At 44.2% G+C, this 23762-nt stretch overlaps 1 protein-coding gene across 8 annotated transcripts in view; it reads left to right on the forward strand.

The window, feature by feature from the left end:
* Positions 1 to 23762, forward strand: part of ZNF532 (zinc finger protein 532) — an 84021-nt gene that overhangs the window by 35359 nt on the left and 24900 nt on the right. For all 8 annotated transcript variants that reach the window (XM_064480380.1, XM_064480378.1, XM_031441819.2 and 5 more), the window contains 2 exons: positions 6431 to 8793; positions 19667 to 19848. In XM_064480380.1, coding sequence (XP_064336450.1) covers positions 6448 to 8793; positions 19667 to 19848 — 2528 coding nt within the window. In that variant the 5' untranslated portion in view covers positions 6431 to 6447. The remainder of the gene's footprint in view (positions 1 to 6430; positions 8794 to 19666; positions 19849 to 23762) is intronic.

Genomic DNA, 23762 nt, shown 5'->3' on the forward strand with positions numbered 1-23762 from the left:
GGGGAGGATGCCGGGGGATGAAGAGCAGGGATCTGCCGCAGTCTTCTCTGGAGGTGTCCTCAGCAGCTGCAGAATCTGAGTGGAAAAGGCAAGAAGCTCTTTACTGCAGAGCTTCTGTTTGACCTAAGAGTGCTTGGAGTTGGAGGGTGGTGACCTTTCTGTAGAGAGGGTGATGCGAAAAGTAGGCCAAGAATTGCCAGTCAAGCTTCTGGAAGAGGCTGAGGTTTGTAGGGACCATTTACTTCTGTTCCTTGGCTTCTCCAGAGGGGTGGATGGAGGAAGGTGGGCGGCGGGTGTGGTTGGTGTGGCCTTGAGGGAAAAATGAAGGCTAACCACAGGGAAGGGGAGTGGGTCTGGATTTATTCTTGTCTTTCCCAGGGTTGGGCTCTGTGTTTATATTTCCAGAAGCAGTTTAAACTTTCACATCAGTTATATTGCAAATCAGGAACATTCGGTATTAACTGAAGAAGAAAACACTGCCTTGGCCAGAGTATCTGTGTGTCCATCTTTGATACCATCAGGATTCAGTGAAACAAGAAGATACCTTTTCTGGATAATAGCAACTGTATCAACTGATTTCTTGTTAACTCACACAGAATTAAAACACACGTTCTGTTCTTTTCACTTTATGTATGAACTGTCTTTTTGCACATGGGGAGCTACCCTGGTGGAGGCTGTTTACTTAGAAAATGAAGTTCTTTCGGCCTCAGCAGGCGTGCTGGGGGCCCCACCAGTGCTGGAAGGTGAGCGGGGTTGGGCACTTAGTGGTCCTGTGTCACACTTCTTCCCAGGGGCTGGACAGGAGCCTTAGGCCCACGTGGTGCCCTGGCTTATCGTCCACATTCGCCAGGGCCTGACTGGTGCGAGGATGAAGATAAAGTGAACACTTGTCTTTGGCACTTTGTCACTTGCACAGGGCCTTCAAGTGGCACCTATTTCTTAAGAGTTTCCATAGCTCCATGTATTACAGCTTATTTTTCCCCTCAAAGCTATACACGGATAGCCATTCGTGTATTAATATGTTTTCAAAAAAATTGTTTTTTTGAGGCCTAAGTGTCTGCCAGTCTTGGGGCCCAGTCTCTGTCCGTTCCCTACTCTTTCCTAGAGAGAAGCGCTGAGGCAGAGATGCAGCTGATCCGTTTTTTGTTTTTTGTTTTTTGTTTTTAACTGCACAAAACTGACGTCTGTTCCTAGCTGCTTTAGGAAAAGTGGAGAAGCATGAGGCAGATTTGTGTAACTGAACCCTCTTGGTATTTGGAATGGAGTCACAGAAAATATTTTTCCCCGATAAGCAATTCAATTGAAGTGAGGTAGAAGGAAATGGTCAGTTGGGGAAAAAGAGACTTGATTTCTTTTTCTCTTTTGTGGTTGAAGCAATGAAATGACGGAGAGCTGTGAAAATGCTGGAGGGGAGGGTATAGCTTAGTGGTAGAGTGTGTACTTCGCATGCACAAGGTCCGGGGTTCAATTCCTAGTACCTCAATTAAAAAAAAAAATCCTAAAGATGAAATGGAGGTTGGTGACGGAGGACAAGCCGATGGTGTACCCATCATAATACACGGGGACAAGCAGGGACTGGGATATAGAAGGCCAGGAGAAACCAACCCCTGCTTATGTCTTTGAAGACGTGAAACGGGCTGCTAGGTCATTTTCTATGAGGAACAAATTAAATGTGAAACATTGCATGACACAAATGTATGCTGTAAGAACATTGTATATTTGAGGGGAAGATACAGTTAGAACTGTGAGTAAGAGCCATTAATCTGTTGAATTATTTCTTTGAAAAAGGTGTCAATGGCAGGATAGGTGCTAGAAAATAGTGACAAATAGAGTCCCCCAAGAGGGTAACAGACCTTATATTATTATAGTCATTCTTTGGGAAGTTTGTATAATACTGTTGAGGTTGGCCATAGACTTTGATTTGCTTTTTCTTTAGGATTATTATGACTTAGCATTTACTGATTTTCGTTAAAGAAAATGTTAAGTTTCTCCATTTGCGTGGGGAAGCTGATGCGTTGTCACTGGTCACGTTGGCCATTGCACATTCATTTTGCAGGCGTGTCTCTGGGGATTATTTGAAGTTGGGTTCAGTGGTTATGCCCGAGACGCCTATGCCGTCATCCTCTAGTTGAGAATTGGCGAATGGCTCCAGGAAGAATAGTTTTTTTTTAATTGCAAAATATAGGAAGTACAATTAAGGGGTGAATAGGTTTTTCTTGTGTTTTTTTTTTTTTGTTGTTGTTTGACTTGATGACTTTTGCTTCCACCAGCAAAGATGAAATCACTTACTCTAATTTTAAGAGGTTTTGGTGGGAAAGGAAGTGCTTTGTCTGTGTCATAGGAGGGAATAGAGTGACCACATGACAGGCATGAGCGCATTCAATTTCCCTTTTTGTAAACAGGCCTAGCATTTTTTCCCCAGATATTTTTAAGGTAGAAGGATTCTACGTTAAGCACAAATTCTGTTAGTGAATTATACGTTATTTATATGGGGTTTAGTTTTAAATTAAAAGACTGTTAGTGCCTTTGAAGGAAGCTGTATTTTACTGGATATAAATGAAATGGAAGTCATTGTTACAAGAACTAAAACTAATTCTGTTTGAAAGCCAAGCTACTAAGGGAAAGGGAAGCTAAAATGTGATCTTATCTTTCAAAAGAGAAGACTGAGATTTATTTTTATAATGTTCATAAGCAAAGGAATCTATTTTTAAAACAGTGGGACTTAGGCATTGGGGTGAAAAATGAAGAAAACTTTCAAACATAAACATGTCTCGTTGTACTTGATGTAACTGAGAAATGAAGCGGGAGTTAAGCATTTTTTCCCCCAAGTGGAAAATTTGCTCTTGCCTTCCAGAATGTGGGATGGGTGAGAGTAATAGAATAGTGTGATTGTGAGTACGAAAAATATTTCTTACTGTAAGCCGAAAAAGAAGTGTGAGGTTACAGAGAGCAGTGTTTATTACAGTAATTGTACAGTCCCGCGGAGGTGAGCTCACCGCCACCGTGGTCTCGGGTTCCAGACGTCGCGATGTACTCTCACCGGCCGCTGCACCCAGGCTGGGAGGTCCGTCTTGTGTCTTCACCTGACGATCAGGAGGCTTCCGGGTGAACCAGCAGAGCTGACTCATTTTTTTAAACTGCTGCTAATTCACTCTTCCCTCTCCGCAGTGTCCCCTTCCTTCACCCCGGGTTCATCTTTTTCCCTAAAGAAGTACACATCTTGGGTGTTTAGAGGACTCCAGGGGCAGGTGTGGCTAGATTTCTGGAGAAAGTTGCTCCTGCATCAGGAATGTCTTCTGGACCCCTTGGGGGTTTGCAGACATGGAGGTTCCTCCCTGGGGCTTTCTAAGCCTTAGCTCTGCTTCAGTTGGGTGGTTAGGAAAAGATACAGGTGGTAGGTGGGCGACATCCTACCTCTGACCCTAGCACCCCTGTGTGAGAGCACGTGTGTGTGGATGGGTCAGGCAGGTCCCTGCTGTGGCTAAGCAGGAGGGAGATGGTGCGCATCATGTGTTAATCTTCCACGTGTTCACCTGGATACCTGCCAGCCGCACTGTGGATGTGAACTGCCAGTTGCTCACCAAGTTTTGTTTCACGTGGTGACCTTTTACCATTTCTTGTGATTGTATGTCTGGGCCTCCCACCCATCAAGTATTTGAGATTTCTCTTAAGCTCTTTTCTTTCCTGAACCGACTGCCCTCTGGGATGAGTGATGTGAAACTGGGTGACGTCTTTGCTCACTAAAATCCCAAGGAGAGGGCAAATGATACAAATCCCACGGAGCTGTAAAGAAAGGATGGAGGGACTTAGGCAGAGCCCAGCTACTGCGGGGACTTCCAGAGCCTGGGTCCCAGCTTCTGATTGGTAGTGGCATTAAACCCACCCCCACTTCAGACCCATTCGGCTCTAGTAGGGGCGGGGTGGGGGATGGTTCATGATTCTGTGTCTTGAGTTCTCTGAAAACAGTGATCTGCAAACTTGGATCAAGACGGCTGGTAAAGATAGATCACAGGCATGCTTTGCTAATGGTGGTTTTATGGTGAGTGTTCAATTTCTAAAGGCAATACGATGCTTAAAAATCAAAGTGGTGACATTTATTCCTGAGGGAGTGGACTCTTAAGTGGATGTATTGTCTGACAGATGGTTTTTTCATTGCCCACATTGTACAATTCAAGTTCATTTTAAAAAGAAAATCATAATCTCAAACATTCTCACTAGACACGACTTCTTACAGATATTTTTACGTCATTACCAGCTTAGGGGTGTTGATGCTTTGACTCCTGGCACCTGTGTCTTGTCTGTACTTTGATGTTGGGGGTACATTGTGCCCTTCTGTCCTGTCGGCACGCAAGTGCGAGAAAAGTAGCCCAGAGTGTTCTCTGCCAGCTATGCAAACCACCTAGAGACAAGTACGTGTGACTTTTAAGGCATAAGTGAACGGAGAGTGATTTATTCTTCAGCTCTTACTGAACCATAAGTGTTTATTTCATCTAGAACAGCAGTTTTTCCCAACGAAATTCTTTTTGTCTGAATGTGTCCCAGAGTGAGTGAGAGTGAGGATGTCTTAGCGGCTGATGATGGATTTATGGTGAAGATGAGCTTTTGCGGGTGTGTTTATTGTTGCCTGAGTAGAAATTCCACTGTGGCCCTCAACACAGTTATTTTTATTAGGAATGCATGATTTTTTATAGATTGTACAAGAGAAAAAAATCATTAGATACTTTGGTAAAATATGAAAAGACAACTCAGTGATTTAAAGCAGATTTAAAGGAGGAATAATAGTAAATATTGGTAAGGAAAGCATCTAGGTACCTACAGATCGCTTACGCTGATTCTTCTGTTGACAGTTGCCCAAGATCACCTGTAACCCTCTTTTCTTCTGATATTGGCTATTGCTTGGTTCCTCTCTCTCCTCCCCCTCCTCTCCTTTCCTTTCTTTCTTTCCCTCTCCTTCTTCTCATTCTCCCCCTTCCCTTTCCTTCTTTCCTTCTCTTCCTGGCCACTGACCTCCAGTGCAGAAGGAAGGAACGGGCCCAGAAAGAGATACCCTGCCTTCCTGAGGGTCTCAGCTAGTGACGGAGCGGGCCTAAGCCTTTTCTTGTTACAAATCCCATGTTCTGGTCCCTGACCTGTGCTGTGGTAGTTGTTAGTCATTTATGGTGCTAAGGCGACTGAGATGTTCCCCATCTTCATCCAGCTGCCTGACCAGTAGATGGGAAGAGGCAGGTACACACTCACTGTAGTACATCCAGAAAATAGTAGAATCATGAGATGGAGTGCTCTAGGGGCCGAGGGAGGAGGAAGAGCTCCCCTGCAGTGGAAGATGTATCTTTTCCCCAATCACTTGTCCTCTGCAGGTGGGGTGAAAGGCCTTTTGTGAAGACCCCAAGCATTTCATGTATGTTTACATCTTTCATCTTTAGTGACGGCTGTGACCATCCATTTTCCTAAAAGTCTCCATTCTCTTACCATCCATGGCTCTGTGGACATTCACGGAAGCATTTCTTTGTAGAATGTTGTCCACCCTGATCTAGCCCGGGTGCAAAACGGAGGGCCTTCCTCCCTGTGGGCTCTGTCATGTCTTTGGGTCCATGCTGTTACGTGCTGGGAGTAATTTCATGGAAGGGCCTTTCTCAGCTGCCACAGTCACTTGCTCAACTACGTTGGATTAAGGGTGATCAGGAAACAGCTGTGTGTTACTTTAACCAGCAAAACCACTGAACGAGGGAGGGGAAAGGAAGGGACGTGGTACTTTTCTGCCAGGAGAGTATTTTTTTTCCCTAACATAATGGAGGAAATTAGGATTAAATAAAGACTGAAGGAATCAGCTCCTTAGGGATTTTTTTTAACATTTTTTTTTTTTTATTGAGTTATAGTCATTTCAGGTGGAACTTTATTAGCAGGAAGTGGCCTGTGGGGGATTGAGATGCTCCCTTCTGTGGATGAATTGGAATCTGTAATTGGTTTTTTGATTGTTATCTGGTTCTTTTAATGTGATGTCTCAAATCTGATAGTGACTGTTTTAGTAATAATTTGGCCAGTAGAATTAAATGCCATCAAGATCAAAATATGTTTGGAAGTAGGACTTTTTGAAGATGACGGATGAATCCAGCGGTAAACGACATTTTCTAGCTGTTAAACCAGAACCTGCTCTTTGTGCCGTAATGGTTTTGATCAGCTTGTTAGAGAGGCTGCGTGCTGGTGGTGCTGCACAGCATTTTGGAGGAATTACTTCGACACTATGATTGTCACGGCTTTGTACCTATTCTCTGGATGTTTATACACTTTGGCTCAGAGTCCCGACATTATAATAAGTGCAGTTACTGACTTGCTCTTCTGTGGCAATCGTCACTGTGTTCGTGTAAAGTCCTATAGGCATGTTTATCCGAATGTTAATTGCTGATGGAGTGACTTTCTTTTCGTTTAACAGAACATCTGATCAAATTCATGACCATGGGGGATATGAAGACCCCAGACTTTGATGACCTCCTGGCAGCATTTGACATCCCAGATATGGTCGATCCCAAAGCAGCTATTGAGTCTGGACATGACGACCAGGAAAGCCACATCAAGCAGAACGCCCACGTGGACGACGACTCCCACACGCCGTCCTCCTCCGACGTCGGCGTCAGCGTTATCGTTAAGAACGTTCGGAACATCGACTCCTCCGAGGGCGCAGAGAAAGACGGCCACAATCCCACCGGCAACGGCCTGCACAATGGGTTTCTCACGGCGTCCTCTCTTGACACTTACAGCAAAGAGGGATCGAAGTCCTTGAAAGGAGATGTGCCTACCTCAGAGATGACTTTAAAGGACTCCACTTTCAGCCAGTTTAGCCCCATCTCGAGCGCTGAGGAGTTTGATGACGATGAGAAGATAGAGGTGGACGACCCCCCTGACAAGGAGGACATGCGTTCAGGTTTCAGGTCAAACGTGTTGGCGGGGTCGGTTCCCCAGCAGGACTATGATAAACTCAAAGCGCTCGGGGGAGAAGGCTTAAGCAAAACTGGAATCTCTACATCAGGCAATCTAGATAAAAACAAAGTTGTTAAGAGAGAAACGGAAACAAATTCTATAAATCTGAGTGTTTATGAACCTTTTAAAGTCAGAAAAGTGGAGGATAAACTGAAGGAAAACTCTGAAAAGGTGCTTGAAAACAGGGTCCACGAGGGGAAGCTGAGCTCCGAGAAGAATGACACGTCCCTTGGCGGCGCGGCACCGTCGAGGACCAAGCCATCCTCCAAGCTTTCTTCCTGCATAGCTGCGATCGCAGCCCTCAGTGCTAAAAAGGCTGCTTCCGACTCCTCTAAAGAACCAGTGACCAATTCCCGGGAGTCCTCTCCGTTACCAAAAGAAGTAAACGACAGCCCTAGAGCCATTGAAAAGTCTCCCGAATCCCAGAGTCTCATCGACGGGACGAAAAAAGCATCCCTCAAGCAGCCGGACAGTCCCCGGAGCATCTCCAGTGAGAACAGTAGCAAGGGATCGCCCTCCTCTCCCGCAGGGTCGACACCAGCAATCCCCAAAGTCCGCATCAAAACCATCAAGACGTCTTCTGGGGAAATCAAGAGAACGGTGACGAGGGTGTTGCCCGAAGTCGATCTCGATGCCGGAAAAAAGCCTTCCGAGCAGACGGGGTCCATGGTGGCGTCTGTGACGTCGCTTCTGTCGTCTCCAGCCTCGGCCGCTGTCCTTTCCTCCCCCCCCAGGGCGCCTCTGCAGTCGGCGGTCGTCACCAACGCTGTTGCCCCTGCCGAGCTGACCCCCAAACAGGTCACGATCAAGCCTGTGGCGACTGCCTTCCTCCCAGTGTCCGCCGTGAAGACGGCCGGCTCTCAAGTCATTAATCTGAAGCTCGCCAACAACACGACGGTTAAAGCCACGGTCATATCTGCTGCCTCCGTTCAGAGCGCCAGCAGCGCCATCATTAAAGCCGCCAACGCCATCCAGCAGCAAACCGTCGTGGTGCCGGCCTCCAGCCTGGCCAACGCCAAACTCGTGCCAAAGACTGTGCACCTCGCCAACCTTAACCTTCTGCCTCAGGGCGCCCAGGCCACCTCCGAGCTCCGCCAAGTGCTCACCAAACCTCAGCAGCAAATAAAGCAGGCGATAATCAACGCCGCGGCCTCGCAGCCGCCCAAAAAGGTGTCGCGGGTCCAGGTGGTGTCGTCCCTGCAGAGCTCTGTGGTGGAAGCTTTCAACAAGGTGCTGAGCAGCGTCAACCCAGTCCCAGTTTACATCCCCAACCTCAGCCCTCCTGCCAACGCGGGCATCACGTTACCGACCCGCGGGTACAAGTGCTTGGAGTGCGGGGACTCCTTTGCCCTGGAAAAGAGCCTGACCCAACACTACGACAGACGCAGCGTGCGCATCGAAGTAACATGCAACCACTGTACCAAGAACCTCGTTTTTTACAACAAGTGTAGTCTCCTGTCCCATGCCCGCGGGCACAAGGAGAAGGGAGTGGTGATGCAGTGCTCCCACTTGATTCTGAAGCCGGTCCCAGCAGATCAAATGATTGTTTCTCCGTCAAGCAATACTCCTGCTTCATCTTCCGCTCTCCCGAGTTCCGTGGGAGCCGGCACGCACACTGTAACAAAAATTCAGTCTGGCATAACTGGGACAGTCATATCAGCCCCTTCGAGCACACCCATCATTCCAGCTATGCCTCTGGATGAAGACCCATCCAAGCTCTGTAGGCATAGTCTGAAATGTTTGGAGTGCAATGAAGTTTTCCAGGATGAGACGTCGCTGGCTACCCACTTCCAGCAGGCTGCAGATACGAGTGGACAAGTAGAGTATCATTTACATTTTGGTGTTTCGGTGATGAATCTCTAGACACGAGCACTCCATACGATGCCGCTGGTGTTAGGGATGGGAGCGCAGCTAAACGGGGGAAAGTGTGTGTGTCCGTATGTTGTACACAGGCACGTGAGAGAGAGAGGATTGTTTTCATAGAATAGAGCGATGTTCACTCATGAATCTTATTTTAAGAATCAGTTGTTTCGGAAATGATATTTTAGACAGAAACTGTGTACTAGCTGGGTTATGGCATCTCGGAATTAGGGTAAGTAAAGGAGTTCTTAATTGTTGCATCATTGGAATTTAAGTCATAAGTCTGAGATCTAGGAATTGATAGTATCGCCCCATTGTGTTAAGTGTTGAAGTCAGGCTTCATCACCAGTGTTCCTGAGTTATTTATTAGTGACTATTTCGGATAGAAAGAAGGTCCTATTGTTGTTTATAATTACTGTCTTTTATTCACCTAATGAGTACCCCCTTTTAAGGCATGCCTGCTTACTTAAGATGTTGGTCCAGAAATATATTTAGTAATATTCTTCCCTGCAGTGAATTTAAGCTACAAATGGAAAACCTGTCTCCATTTAAGTAGAATACCTTCGGGTTTGTTTGCAGCATTTTTTGTTTGTTTTTTTGTGGCAAAGTGTAGGTTAATATTGGTGAAATGCATTTCATAATAGGCATCAGTCAGCGATTTTATCTTTATTATTTGCTTTTCTCCGTGAGACAGCTTCTGGGCAGTAGATAAATGTGTTTTACAAGTAGATGATACCTAGCGTTTGGAAGTAACCAGACATGTTGAATGAAACTAATTTGAGTTAGACGGAGCCAGTGATTTAGTGTCCCTATCAGGACCCTGTGAAATTGGAAGGGGCACTAATTTGAGCTGTTACACGCTGGCTCAGGCTTCTCTTTATGAAGACTCAGTGGTGAGCTGGTCTTTCCTTTATTTGCCTCCAGTGTCTTGTTGACGAGGAGGTTTCTGCTGGGGTTCAGTCATCTGGTACCCTCGCTGTGGTCAGTTCCCCGAGGGCCACCATCGAGTTAAGTTCTTTGTAGGATTTTGAGTTTGGGGAACAAAAGACCAACAATGCCTCAATAATTTTGCCCCCCTCTGGGCGTTCAGTTGAGTGGAAATGGAAATGATAGAGAGTTTCCAGGACATTCCTGCAGCATAGAATGTTGCACGTTTCATTCGGTCTGGCATTGAAGCACTCAGGTGGCTAAACCGGTTCAAGAAGGCAGTGACTGATGCAGCTTTTCCAGTGAGTCCCAGTGACAGGGATTGGGTTCTATCCGGGACCTCTTACCTTGTCACCATTTCATCAAAAGGGAGTCTTTCTGTCTTAAAAGGTTGCTGTGAAAAAAGGAAAGGCCACTCCTTCTGTTCTGTTTGTTCTGTTGTCCTATGTCTACGTCTGCTGGTGTTTTGTGCGGGGTGGTGGAGTGTGTCCCAGGTCCCATGTGCTCGTCAGTACTGGCATGTCGAGCGGCCTCAGAGGCATCTGTTCTCTTGGGGATCCCTTCTCTAGGCGGGAGGAGGGACATGGGCAGAAAGGTGGGAATTCTCCTTCCCTGTTTCCCCCTAGTTTTTGGTTTCTGTTGACCATCTAGGCTCATCATCCCAACTAGGTTCAAACAGCGGGGAGCGCCGTCCCTCAGTGGAGGAGATTAACCTCTCTTCTTGTGTGTCTGGTGGCTTTGCCTCGACTCTTGGTATTTCTCTGGGACAGGTGTGCAGCGCACCCGTGTCCCCGGAAACATTAAGGAATGAGTCATGGCAGAACATACATTAACTCTAGGGCCAAGTATTCACGAGGCCAGGCAGTCACCCCTTTTCAAGTTCTTCCTCCAACTCTGCCGAGCTGGGGTCCACTCAGCACCCCGAGGAGAGCCTTTATATGGAGGGCGCTCCAGCCGCCAGCCAGGTGGTGACATCAGCCTGCCCCATGCACGCTCTTCTGCCCCTCACCTACCCCCCTCTCACTGGCACCCTCCACGTTTCCGTGGTTCCCCACTTCTCAGACTCAGCCGGCGGGCCCTCCTGTGCACCCAGGGTCAGCCCGGGCTTGCCCTGTCACCCAGCCTGCGCCACCGCGTGCAGAGCGGCTGCCCACTCAGCCTGGTTACCCCGATCTCCAGCCCCAGTGCTATTCTGTCGTATGGTTGTACCACTGGGTGCTTAACCCCATTCAAACATTGAAGGCGTCTCCATTGTTCCCAGTTTGGGGCTATTATGAGTAAAGCTGCTGTAAACATTTGTCTACAGGTTTTTGTGTGAACATAAATTTTCGTTTCTCAAGGATAAATCCTTGTGTGTTGGGTTGTATGGTAGTTGTATGTTTGGGGTTGTATAGTAGTGGTTTGTTTATATTCTTAAGAAACTCTTTTTCCCAGTGGCTGTACAATTTAAAATTTCAAGAGTGATCTAGTTCCTCCACATCCTCACTAGCATTTGGTGGCATCATTTTTTATTTTAGCCATCCTGGCAGATGTGTAGTGATATCTTGTGGTTTTAATGTGTGTTTCCCCAATAGCTAATGATGCTGAACATCTTTTTATGTGTTTATTTGCCGTCTGCATATCCTTTTAGGTGACATATCTCTTCGTGCCCTTCGCTCACTTTCCAATTAGTTTTTTTGTTTGCTTGTTTTTACTATTGAGTCTTAAGAGTTCTTGATATATTTTAGATACTAGTCCTTTGTTGTTGTGTGGTTGTAAGTCTTTTCTCCCAGTCTGTGGCTTGTCTTTTCATCTTCTTAGTAGGTCTTTGGCAGAGAAGGTTTAAATTTTGTTGAAGTTCAGTTTATCAGTTTTCTCTTATGTAGCTTGTGCTTTGGGTGCAGGTCTAAGAGCTCCTTGCTCCGGATCCTGAGCAACTCCTATGGTTTTTTTCTAAGTTTTTAGTTAAATGATTTTCATTTAAGTCTGTGATCCATTTGGGGTTAATTTTTGTATAGCATGTGAGACTTAGGTTGAGACTTTTTTCCCCCCAATGCATGTCCTTTTCCTCCAACACCGTTTGTCCGAAAGGCTGTCCTTTCTCCACTGAGTCGCCTTTGCAGTTTGTCAGATGTCAGCTGAACATATTTATGTGGGGCCATTTGGGAGACTCCAGTAGACTAATTCCTCCAATTCTACTCTTTTTTCTCAAAATTGTTTCTAGCTATTCTAGTTCTTTTGCCTTTCTGTATATATTCTAGAATAGTCAGTCTTGTGTATATCTACAAAAAAGTATTGTTGGGATTTTGATAGGAATTATGTTAAACCTACATATCAGTTTGAGAATTGTTATCTTTATTATGTTGAGTCTTTTGGTCCATGAACACAGACTGTCTCTCTGTTTATTTAGATCTTCTTTGATTTCTTTTAACATTTTGTAGTTTTTAATCATTTAAGTCCTGTACATGTTTTGTTAGCTTTCTTTTTCTTTCTCTCTCTCTCTCTCTCTTGCTATTGTAAATGGTATTGTATTTTTCAGTGTTCACATGTTCGTTGCTAATATATAAAAATACAATGAATTTTGTATACTTACCATGTATCCCTTGACTTTGTTAACTTTATTTATTGGATTTAGGGTATTTTAGGGGATAGATTACATTGATTTTTCAGATATTGAACCAGCCTTGCATCTCTGGAATGAATCCCACTTGATCTGGGTGAATAATTCTTTTTAAATATTGTGAATTATATTTGCTGATACTTTGTTAATATTTTGTATCTATATTCATATGGGAAGGGACTCTATAATTAGCGTTAGTTTTTCTTTAAATATTTGGTAGAATTCTCCAGTGAAACTATCTGGGCCTAGAGTTTTCTTTTGGGGGGTATGTTTTAAGCACTGCTGGGATGGTAGAGGGACTCATCACTTGGTAGGGTTGAAAGTCCCACCTCCCTGCTGGCCTTCTCTGATACCATCCAGGCAGGGGTCTGGGGACACCTTATTAACAGCCTCAAGAGCAGCAGTGTGGGACTTGCGGGGATGGGGCCACAGTGTTTCCTGTGGGGTTTGGCTGGAGGAGAGCAGTAATTGTAAGTCTTCTCTTTTGCTCGGTTACCCCTTTCCTGGTCTTTGGCTAGAGGTAGCAGGCTTTTGTTGGGGGTTTTTTGGTCTCTACCCATTGGTGTTTCTGCGTTGCATTTCTTCAGCTCCAAATCTGGGGTCCGTGAGGCCAAAAGATCGGTCACTCCTCGGGTCCCCAGGTCCCTAGCCAGCCTGCCTTCTTCCTTCTGCCTGAAGAGTCTCTTTATGTTTGCTTTATATATAATGCCCAGGAGTGTTAGTTATACTTAGTGGAAGGAATAGAGAAAGATACTTCTATTTTCCTGGAAGTGAAAGTTTCAGTCTGTTGACATGTAGCTGTTCTGTCTCCAAGAGAGATTCCACAGTGACCTCACGGGGCTCTGCCTGTGGCCTCCAACCTGTGATTCTCAGTCGCTTTTTGGAGTTAGGCTTCCTGGGAGGGCAGTGTTCCACTTGACTTCGGACTCCTCTCCTCTCTGTCTCGGGTCTGTTCCCTGCCCAGTGCAGGCAGCCGTCTTCTTGGCCCATCTGTGACAGCTGTCAGAGCGAGCAGCTCATCTGCCTTTCCCGTGTGCTGAGCCCAGCCTCCTAAGACCTCAGCCTTCCTCTTGAGAACAACTTCTTGGTTTATTTGCTGTCACCATCTCCCTTCTCTTTTTAGCTTTCATTTTCCCCCCATTTAGATCTTGACCCCTGTGTATGGTTTGAACGGATCCTTTCTGAGTTGTTCCAAGGGGGCTTGTTTGCACCCAGCAAAGGATCTCTTTTCCTGCTGACACCAGCTGTGGCTGCCGGGCGGCAGCTCCCCTTACCTTCCGCCCTGTTCAGGGTTTTGAGACTTTGCCAGCATGGAGTGGGATAAAGTATGGTTTTGGTGGCATTTACTGACTTCTGCCTTGCCAGTTACTCCTCCTCTTATAAAGGATCTGTGGGCAGTCTATATACAGTGTAATGATTGCCTTAGAGACGCAGGGCACCCCATAATTATTAATTGGCCCTGTGCTCAGCAACCCCCCCATTGCAGGTCTGCTGAGAGCATGGTGGGAATCCAGGGTTTAACTTGAGGCCCTCTTTGCCCTGCATTTCCCAAGCCTGGATCTGAGCCATGGAATTCTGTCCCACCCTGGTCCGTGGTGTGGGACAGGACCCGGCACACTCAGGCCCAGGTCATCTTACCTGCTGGCATCTGTTGACCCAGATGGCAAGCCTGCTGCTGGGGTGGGAGAGGGGGCGAGATGGAACGTCTGGGGTGGATCATTCCCATCACAGCTGCACGGAACCAAGCGGGGCAGTAAAAATGGAGCACACAGGCGTTGACTTTTAACACCAGTAAATCTGCCCCGGTTGGCAGTTTGTATTCCACCCTACCCCATTAATAATCCCCGTTTTGGGGCACATTGAGGAAAGGGGTAGATGGAGGGGCTGGAGAAGCTTGCCTCCTCTCCATGAGAGCTGTAGTTTCAGTAACTGATAATTAAATGTACTGGAATGTCATTGCTTCACCTCTAAATTCAGCCAAGGACAGACTGGAAATGCTTCCTGTAGCATCTACATCAGCCATAGAATCAGAGTGTTAGAGATCCTTCGCTCAGCCCTTCTATTTTACAGTTGAAGAAACAAATGCCCAATTAGTGGCCAACTCAGGACTCAGGGTAAGATTTCTTTATTGCTAGTTATTATTTCCAGGTTGTCATGCCGATAACCTAAGATCCAGAAGCACAGAACTGGCCGCTTGCAGAGGCCACAGGCGTCATGAGAATGGACCCTGGGGTTAAATCCAGATTAGCTTCAAGGGTGCAGTTAAAGTGACTTACCTTCGGAGGTCCTAATTTTTAGGGGTTGCTGATTCAGTTTAGTTTCAGGGACTTATGGGCATCATTAGGACCACATACCAAGTATATTAATTTATCTTGAGCAGCCTCCGCCGGGGCTCATTTTGAGACACACTCGGTTCAAGCAGCTTCTTCTGGAAACCATGGAGCTCACCTCGGCTCCCTTGCTCATACCATTATTAGCTTGGTTTTTGGTCCTGCTCTCCTAAGTGTTTAATTTTGGTCAGGCTGCTCCTATCCCAGTTTATATTTTAATGCTATCAACTCTTAATTTACCTGTCTTCTTGAGTGACTTTCGTCTGAATAGATTATATGTGTTGACCACATTGCTTTCTACAGATTTGCTCACTTAACTGTCAGCTCTTATTAGGGATTTGCAGTGTAGCCGAATGATTTGGGACAAAACCACCACAACCACCTAGCACTGAGAACAAATGGTACATACAATTATTTCTGCTGTAAATGCTTGCTTTGTGTTACTTCCATTTAAGTGAGGTCGAAATGAAATGCTTTATGTTCTTATTGTGAAGTTAGAGGAAAGGGGGAGCCAGAAAACAAACTGGTGTGCTTTATTATTATTACTGTTTTTGGTGGTTGTACTGTAGACAGATTATGAAACTGCTGTTAAATGAGGCAGAAACAATTCACTTAGTGTCTGGGCCGACTGTGAAGTTGACAGTGTTTTGACCTCTAGATCAGTGTGTTTCGTGCTGCTGCAGGCTTTTGGTCTGTCTGAAGTTTAAGCCTAAGTAGATGCTGTGTTTACTCGATTTCTGGAGCCTTCTTCGTCTTTCCCCTTGTACATTTCCCAGGCTTTTTTTCTCCCTAAAATAGGAATTGAAACATAGAATTCTTTTTTCTTTTTTTCTTTTTATTTTTTAAACTTCTTTTATTGAGTTATAGTCATTTTACAATGTTGTGTCAAATTCCAGTGTAGAGCACAATTTTTCAGTTATACATGAACATACATATATTCATTGTCACTTTTTTTTTCACTGTGAGCTACCACAAGATCTTGTATATATTTCCCTGTGCTATACAGTATAATCTTGTTTATCTAGTGTACATTTTGAAATCCTAGTCTGTCCCTTCCCACCCCCCTGCCCCCTCGGCAACCACAAGTTTGTATTCGAAACATAGAATTATTTTCCTTGTTACTTGGATAATTTCTCATGTGTACAAAGAGGATGCCAGGCTCCATCTGACGCTTCCTGGAGCCCTCTTAGGGCCATGATGTGCCCGTTCCCCCTTCCTCACTGCCTGCATCGGGGGCCGTGTCAGGGCTGGGCAGAGGAGGCGGGTAGTTGTCAAGTATGAAGTGGTTACTTTTCAGCTTTATTTTCTTACAGCTTTCTTGCGTTACCTGACTATGGAAGAGTAATTATTTTTATTTTAGAAAGTAGCAGTTCTCTGAGCAAATGAGTCTGCCCTAGAGTAGAAATTAGCTGCTCATTACCTAAGCATTGAAAGCATTTTCCATTTTCAGATGACATAAGTAAAATGTCAAGACATGAAAGTACTTAAGTGCGTTTTATTATACTTCTGTTCTAAAGGCAGGTACTAGAGAGTAAGTACTCTCAACTTGTATAAAAGAGAGTCTGAGTTTTAAGATACGTTTTCATTTCTTTGATTTAAAACAAAGAAGATGAGAGTGGTGGGGATAGCTCAGTGGTGTAGAGCATATGCGTAGCATGCGTGAGGTCCTGGGTTCAATCCCCAGTATCTCCATTAAAAAAACTTACATAAAATTAATAAAGTTGGGGGGGGGGGAACAAAAAAGAAGGAAAGTCAGAATCTTTTGGACCACAAAGAAATCTTGGCTTGAGGAAGGTATAGTGCAGTGGTAGGGGTCCTGGGTTTTAGTCCCCAGCACCTCCATTAAAATAAATAAACCTAATTACCGCCCCCCCCAACAACAAAAAGATTATATAACAACAACAAAAAAGAAATCTTGGCCTGCCCGCATGGTCAAACACCTGCCCCCCCCCCCAAATCCAGAGAACCGTATCCCAGAGATGCTAATGAGGTCTACTCTGTGCTGTGAAAATACGTCACCACTATCTCAGGAAGCAGAGAGAACTACGTTGTCTAAAATAGGTACAGTGAACAAAACTGGAGGGAGAACAGTTGGGTAAACTGTGGGTTTGAAACTATTGCTGTGACACAGGTGTCAAGGAGGAGACTGTCTGCGGCCCAGAGAGCACACGTGTTCTCAAGGTGGAGCAGAGTGGGAGCAGGTAAATGGAGATGTGGGAGTAAACACGAGAGTACGTGCACGAGTATCTATGCATCTATATACACGAACTAAAGATAAGAATTTATCTGATGTGATTTCCCAGTGACTGAATTCTCTCCCATCTCGGTAATTGCAAAACATGGAAGCATCTTGAATGGGGACTGCAGTCCCTCCTGGCTCCCAGTTTCTCCCTGTTCCTTTTGTATCAAGGTACCTCTGTACCTAAGGTGGGTGGGGAGCCTCAGCCAATGGGAATGGATGAGTGCAAATTCCTACGGCTAGTTCGTGGTTGGGGGTGGGGTGGGGATGAGAAGGACCACCACCCGCTCTCCAGGCTCCCGGGGAGGGGCAGCCCAGTGCAGTGTGATGGGAGCATGTCCCCTCTCTCTCCAGGAACCAGCATGGGGGAGGTTAGTATTGAAATGTTGGTATTCGGGTGACCTTGTTACTCTAGAATGTGTTTCAGTTTTTGCAGTCAGATTTCTATCATAACAAACACTTTAATAAAACCTCTTCTTGAATAATTTTAATACTTATTTTAGTTAATCTGCCAGTAACAAAGCCCGTTCACCCACCAACACAACCGTAACTATTGATATATTTATATGTGTATTATAAACATAAAAGCATCTAGTAGTGTAGCGTGTTTAAGTAATTCATTGTGAATTTTATATGTATTGTGACGGATATTTGTTAACGTATCTTGATGAGAGATAATGTGAAAATTCTTTTCAGCTTTTAAGGGAGCATATACTTTGTCTCCTTTTTAGATTTTCTTTTTTCTTTGTTGTTGTCTTTCCCTACGTAATGAAAGCGGTGTAGTAACCACGTTACTCTCGATAAAAGAGATGCTGTGGAGGGAGGTGGGGAGACATCCATAATCCTAACATGAGGGTCCTCGGTGGCATTCAGGTGCATTTGCTAATAGTACACCCCCCTGCCAGGCCCTATGTATTTTTGTTTGTTTATTCCTTGTAATCCCCACCCAACTCCTCCCTCAGCCCCTCTGGCACAGGTCTTGGAATTATTCTGAGCCCAGTTCAAATCCTTGTTCTTCCACCTCATAGCCGTAGGGCCTTGGCAAGTTTCTTAACTCCCTTAAACCTCATTTCTTCATCTGTAAAATGGAGATACTGTTATCTACTTCATAGATTATTATGAGAATCCAATGAGATGATGTATCTAAATGTATCTATTTAAAGGACCTGGTTCACCACTTGGCTCATAGTGGAATGGGCTCAGTACATATGATATGAAAATGTTTTGATTTCAGCATAGAAAATAGTGATTTTATTCCTAAGTAAGTGCAGGATATGCTAAGATGCCTGTGGAAATTCAGACATAATTCACTGTCGGGGTTGAATGACTGTGTGGTAAAAGTGAACGGAAGACCATAGTTCAAAGAAACAGATGATTACCTGTGATGATGTAGATGTCAACAGGGTCTTCTAATTAATGCATCTGCTGATTGGTTTTCCTTGCTGTGGCTTGTTTTAACTTTTGGAATGTGTATTATTAGAAAAGGAATGCTATTTTTAAATGGTGCTTAACCTCATCAAAGCTGCCTGTAATGTTCTTATTTTGTGACTGCAATAAACATTTTATGGGATAAAATTTGTATTTAAGTCCTTTCAGGAGAGAACAAAGAAAATTTTCAAGCGAGCTTCTGATTTTTCTTAGTCTGAGGTCCTCAGAAGTTTAAAGCTTAATTTGCTTGATTCAAAAGCTGAAAGAATAAAAAGTCTTTTTAAAATGTCATGATAATTCTGTTGTCAGTATAAATGATCATTTGATCTTAGCTGGAGTCTTTATTTTGAGGCTTTCTTTAACCGACTCATGAAAATTATACATTTTAGAAGATAGTAGATACTTGTTGCATGAATGCCCGAATAGTATTCAAACACGTTTTTATTTTGTACTATGTTAGGTTTATTTTTGGAATGGAAGTAATTATGTCCTCTGTTTACATTTACTTGAAGTCTTTTGTGTTTTAAAAATATGCCATGTTTATTGCCAACATCTAAGGGGATGAAAAATAAGTAGCGTGTTTCAGTTTGTTCTGGTCAGTTAATGGTGTGGAGAGCCCTTTCCGAAGAGGATTTCAGTCTCAGTTTTGTTTTATATGTGACTAGATTTTAAGCTCTGTGAAGTTTCAATTTAATGTATAAATTTATGTATCTGAACTTGAGTTTGTTGGTTTTAATCATAAATCATATAATGGTCAGTTCATCCATTAAATGACCAATTCATGTGCAAAAAAAAAAAGCAACTAATGGCTGTAGCCATTCTTCTGCATTTCTGTATTTCATGTCTCAAATGACTGAAGACAAAAGAGAAAAAGAAACTGGTTTAGCCTCTAATTAATTTTTAATATTTTGAAGACAGTGTTTTGAGTTGTGGGAACTCTGACTCCTGTCAGGATAGATGCCCATAAACGTGTAATTATACATTAAAGTTGATTTAGAATACCTCTTCTTCACACTAAAAAAATATAAAAGTAACAAAATTGGAACTGTACCTAAAGCTGACATTCTCCTTACGTCGTACTTCGGGGTGAGCCTGAGTACGTAGTGCATGTTACCTGTAGTTTACAGGGTAAGGAATTTTACATTGACCATTTGACTTTTCAGTTTGCTTTTTCCTTGGGCTTAGAAGCACTTACCGTGGTATTTGACATGACCGATGTATACTTATTTTGAGGTTTAACCAAGCTTCTTTGTGCGTTAGAAAATAACTTCGTAGGACCAACCCTGTTTCCCCCTTTGGTTTGTCTAGAAGACTTGCACTGTCTGCCAGATGCTGCTTCCTAACCAGTGCAGCTACGCCTCCCACCAGAGAATCCATCAGCACAAATCTCCCTACACCTGCCCCGAGTGTGGGGCCATCTGCAGGTCGGTGCACTTCCAGACCCACGTCACCAAGAACTGTCTGCACTACACGCGGAGAGTTGGTTTTCGGTCAGTATATCGTGCGTTCACTTCCGTGTGAGTAAAGCTTGTTTGCATAGAATTCTGGGCACAGTGTTTTGAGTGGTCCGTGCACATCCTTTTCAGGGTCATACGGTGATACCTCGATTAACAGATCCTCTGGGAACCTAGCTCGTTGGTAGTAGGGTTGATCAGTGTGGATCCTGTAATGCAGTATTGGCCCTCTGGTCCACCGCAAGTCAAGGGTAAATGGAGCCTGTTCTTCCAGGCGAGAGTGTGCATGTGGCGCGGTGTCGCCTTGACTGACTGTTGGAGCTGGTCCTTTCTGCACCCTTTCCAGCATATTTTTGCTGTGCTCTCTGCATTTTAACCCCTGCAAGAATTCCATGCATTTCTGTACCTCTGACTACTTCCTCTCCTCTAATCAAAACAGAAAGGGTGTGATGGTCCCTTACTTTTACTTTGTCATGTTGAAGCATTGGGTGTCTGACCTTTCCTGTCACTGCTCTTTGTGGAAGAGACTCCTGCCCCAGATCACCTTCCTTCGTCCTTTCTTCCCATTACCTGAGTCTCCGCTCCTCCCTCTTTGCACATGTTAACTGCGACCCCTTTCACTGTCCCCTGAGGCTCTCAGAGGTGTCTCTTACAACATCGGACAAATCTAATGTGAGTTTAGCTAGTACTGAGTGATGATGTATTTGAACTTTGTCTTCCACTTTGTGACCTTCTGAAATGCATTCCTGTGCCTTTTGCATTTTGACCCATTGAAGGTGCACCAAGGAAACATGTCATTGATACACAGTGCCTTTGTTAATAGAGGTATTACTGTATTGTGTGTCAATCTTAAACTTGAATGTCTGGTTGCCTGGTATCGTTAGTTAATGTTAGTGATTTTCTTTTTTAGTTGTAATACAGTTATGATATTTTATAAAAATGAAGTCCAGTTGGTATGATTAACAGTTTTCTTTCATTTCAGTTTAGGTTACAGCATTACCAGTTCCTTGATGTTTCTGTCCATTTTTCTAACACTAAGGCGTATGTTATATTTTTATGTCCAGACCTGTGATGCACACACATTTAATGGACTGGATTCTACCCTAGTAGAAAACCTTTGGTTTGGAAATTCAGAAACCAGAGTTTTTTGTGCCAGTTTTGCTGCTCCTCCCATGGGGCATGTGTTCTCTCTGCGGCGTGGCATCCGTCTGTGAAACCGGCCCAACGCTTGCCCCCATCTCCACGTATAATCCAGAAGTGTGCTCAGTGCTCAGGAAGAATGTTCCATATTGACGGTCCCCTTTTGAGTCCACAAAATTCATCCACAGTGATGCTCTGGTTCTTATCCCATAGTTTTGAAACTGTTATTACTGGAATCTTTGTTTTATGTAACAAGCAATTCTGCAGCATTGTACGAGTGCTATTCTTTTAACGGACGCTGAACTTTCTTCATTCAGTTGATTTGTCTGATACAATGGAAGTAAACTTTAAGTTGGAATGAATAAAGGAAGTAAGACTTCTATAATTCTAGCTACTCCTGGTATCTTTCCTAAGCTGAAACAGCTCTGCTGGCGGGCTGACAGTGACTAGCTCACTTGGAAAAGCCCATCCCTTGCTTTTCTTTTCCGTTTTCCCCTCGTTCACAGAGTTGCTTAAATTTGGCACTTTGACATTTTACTAAAATTTCTGTGTTCAGTATAGATTGTTATTTCTTGCACGCGAGAGTGATGAGAGCTGTAAAAACACCACGTTTGTATATTCTGAAGCCTAGTTTGTGTTCAGCTCCTCAGGTAATAGAGCAACGTTTGACCTAATTTTTTTTCCTGGTGTTTCAAATAATGGTCCAGTCTGATACCTGGCTGGGGTCCAGCAGCGCCTTGACCTTGTATGTGTTCCCCTCCTTTTTTGGCTTTCTAGTTTTCCCAATTTTTTGTTTTTGTTTTTAAGCCAGGAGAGCATCTCTAACACGGCCCTCATGCCGCCTTTGCCTCTCCTCGGTTCACCATGTCTTGTTCGCCCTCTCCTTGATCATGTTGCATCTCCCAAATACGGGGCGAGGGGGGGGCGTCCCTGCTAGCTTCCGGTGATTTGGTCAAAGTCGAGTAATTCCCTGAAGTTTCCTGGATCTGTATCTAGAAAAGGGAATTACAGAATTGTATACAGTAAACAGTTTTTTTTTTTAATTAAAAAAAAAATGAAGAGAAACTTGATTGTACCTGGAAAACAAAGGGCTTCAGCTGAATTAAATATTTATTAATAGAACTGGGTTTTTAGTAGTGTTAGGATGCTGTGTGAACCGTTCAAATTCTGCTTCTGTTTGTCTGTCCTATTTACCTTCTGTTTTGGCCTCTGTTGCCCATGAACTTTTTCCTCCACTTGTAGGCAGGTATTTCACAACTTTCTCTTCAGTTCTTTCAAAATTTCCTGTTTTCTTTCCTCACATTAAGGAGGACCTTCCCTTGGCTTCCGTGGCGCTCTTTGGACCAAGCCTGAGCCACCACTCTCATCGGCTGCAGATTCTCTAACTTCCTGTTTGTTTTCTTCAGGATTGAATCTTCCTCTCACTCCAGGCGACTTCAGAGAATTAGCCTTTCCTCTGTTCTACTCTTGATGGGGAAAATATTTTGTTTATGATTCATGATTATTAACAGGTCCTTCTGTTGAAATAATAGTAACCCGTCTGTTTTTGCTTTATGTCATCTTCCTCTTTTAGAGGAATCATCAGCTTCTAGGGTTGAGAAGGACTGAAAAAATGACCTAGTCCAACTCTTCTCATTTTACAAATGAGAAACCAGCCCAGAGAAGATCATTAACCTGTCCGAGACAACCCAAGTTCAAGTTAACTCAAAATCGTTTCAGTGAGCTTGGGTGATTTTATTGCCTGAAATAATAGTTCCAGTAAATTGGACAGAGCAGCTTTCCGTATTTATTCTCCTGTTGTTTAGTGTTTTTAATGTGCATGCTGCTGAACGTTATGCCTTAAGTCATTTAAAATGCTCATTTTAAAGGCATCAACTATGATTTTTATAAAATACTGGCAAAGCTTAACATGGCACACTTTGTAGAACACACATAATTCAGAGCATGCCACTCTTTGTGACTTTGGAAGCAGCTCCCTGAATTTGGAGGGAGGTTCTAGGACAGAGGTACCTTAGGTTAACATAGGTGTCACTGACTGCTGTCCCTGGAGGGCAGCCTGTCTGCAGTCTTCCTTCCCCAGATCGGCTCTCACATTCACGTCCAGGAACACAGTTGCCTGGTGTGTGAAAGGTCTACAGAGAGAGTTTTTAGGTGTGTACAAAGGACAGCTAGGTGATCAGATGGATGCACTATAGATGTTGCTGAGAGTCCTTGCATGAGAAGGGTGAGGTTGTGGAGAAGTGTCTCTAAGTTTTAAAGTTTGTTTCTGTAGGACTAGATTTGAGTGAGGAGTGAGCTGATCATGAGATTATTAGAAATTCAACAAGAGGTTAGCTGGAGAGGCAATTTATGTAGAGAGGTTGATTTTTTTCAGAAGTTCATAATTCATGTCATTTCTTAAAGAACAACTCTAAGTGTAACTATAATTTCCAGGAGACACACTAGGTGGTTGACGTTCTCTGTAAACCCCAGGTACGTTCACCGCCTGAGTGTGTGCAGGACGTGGGGGCCATGGCTGGGGAGCAAGTCTTTTTTTGTCCCTCTGTGCTTTCTGTTGATGGCGTGTAGGATTAGGGAGCAAGGGTTTCTTCCATTGGAAAAGCCATTTGGGTGTTGGGTTCCCCACAGCCAGGAGCCATGGGGTCTTGCTGTGCCCCCAGCCCTGACATGGCCCCACATTCCATTGGTGTCACCACGGTCTGGAGTCTGGACACCCTCCCTGTGACTTTAAAGATGCTTAAAAAATCATCCATTGGAGTTTTATTTTTCTTCTTCGTGGTCTTCCTTCTCAAATACATAAAAATAATTTG

Source organism: Camelus dromedarius, chromosome 28 (genome assembly GCF_036321535.1).
Source record: "Camelus dromedarius isolate mCamDro1 chromosome 28, mCamDro1.pat, whole genome shotgun sequence".
NCBI classification, from domain to species: Eukaryota; Metazoa; Chordata; class Mammalia; order Artiodactyla; family Camelidae; genus Camelus; species Camelus dromedarius.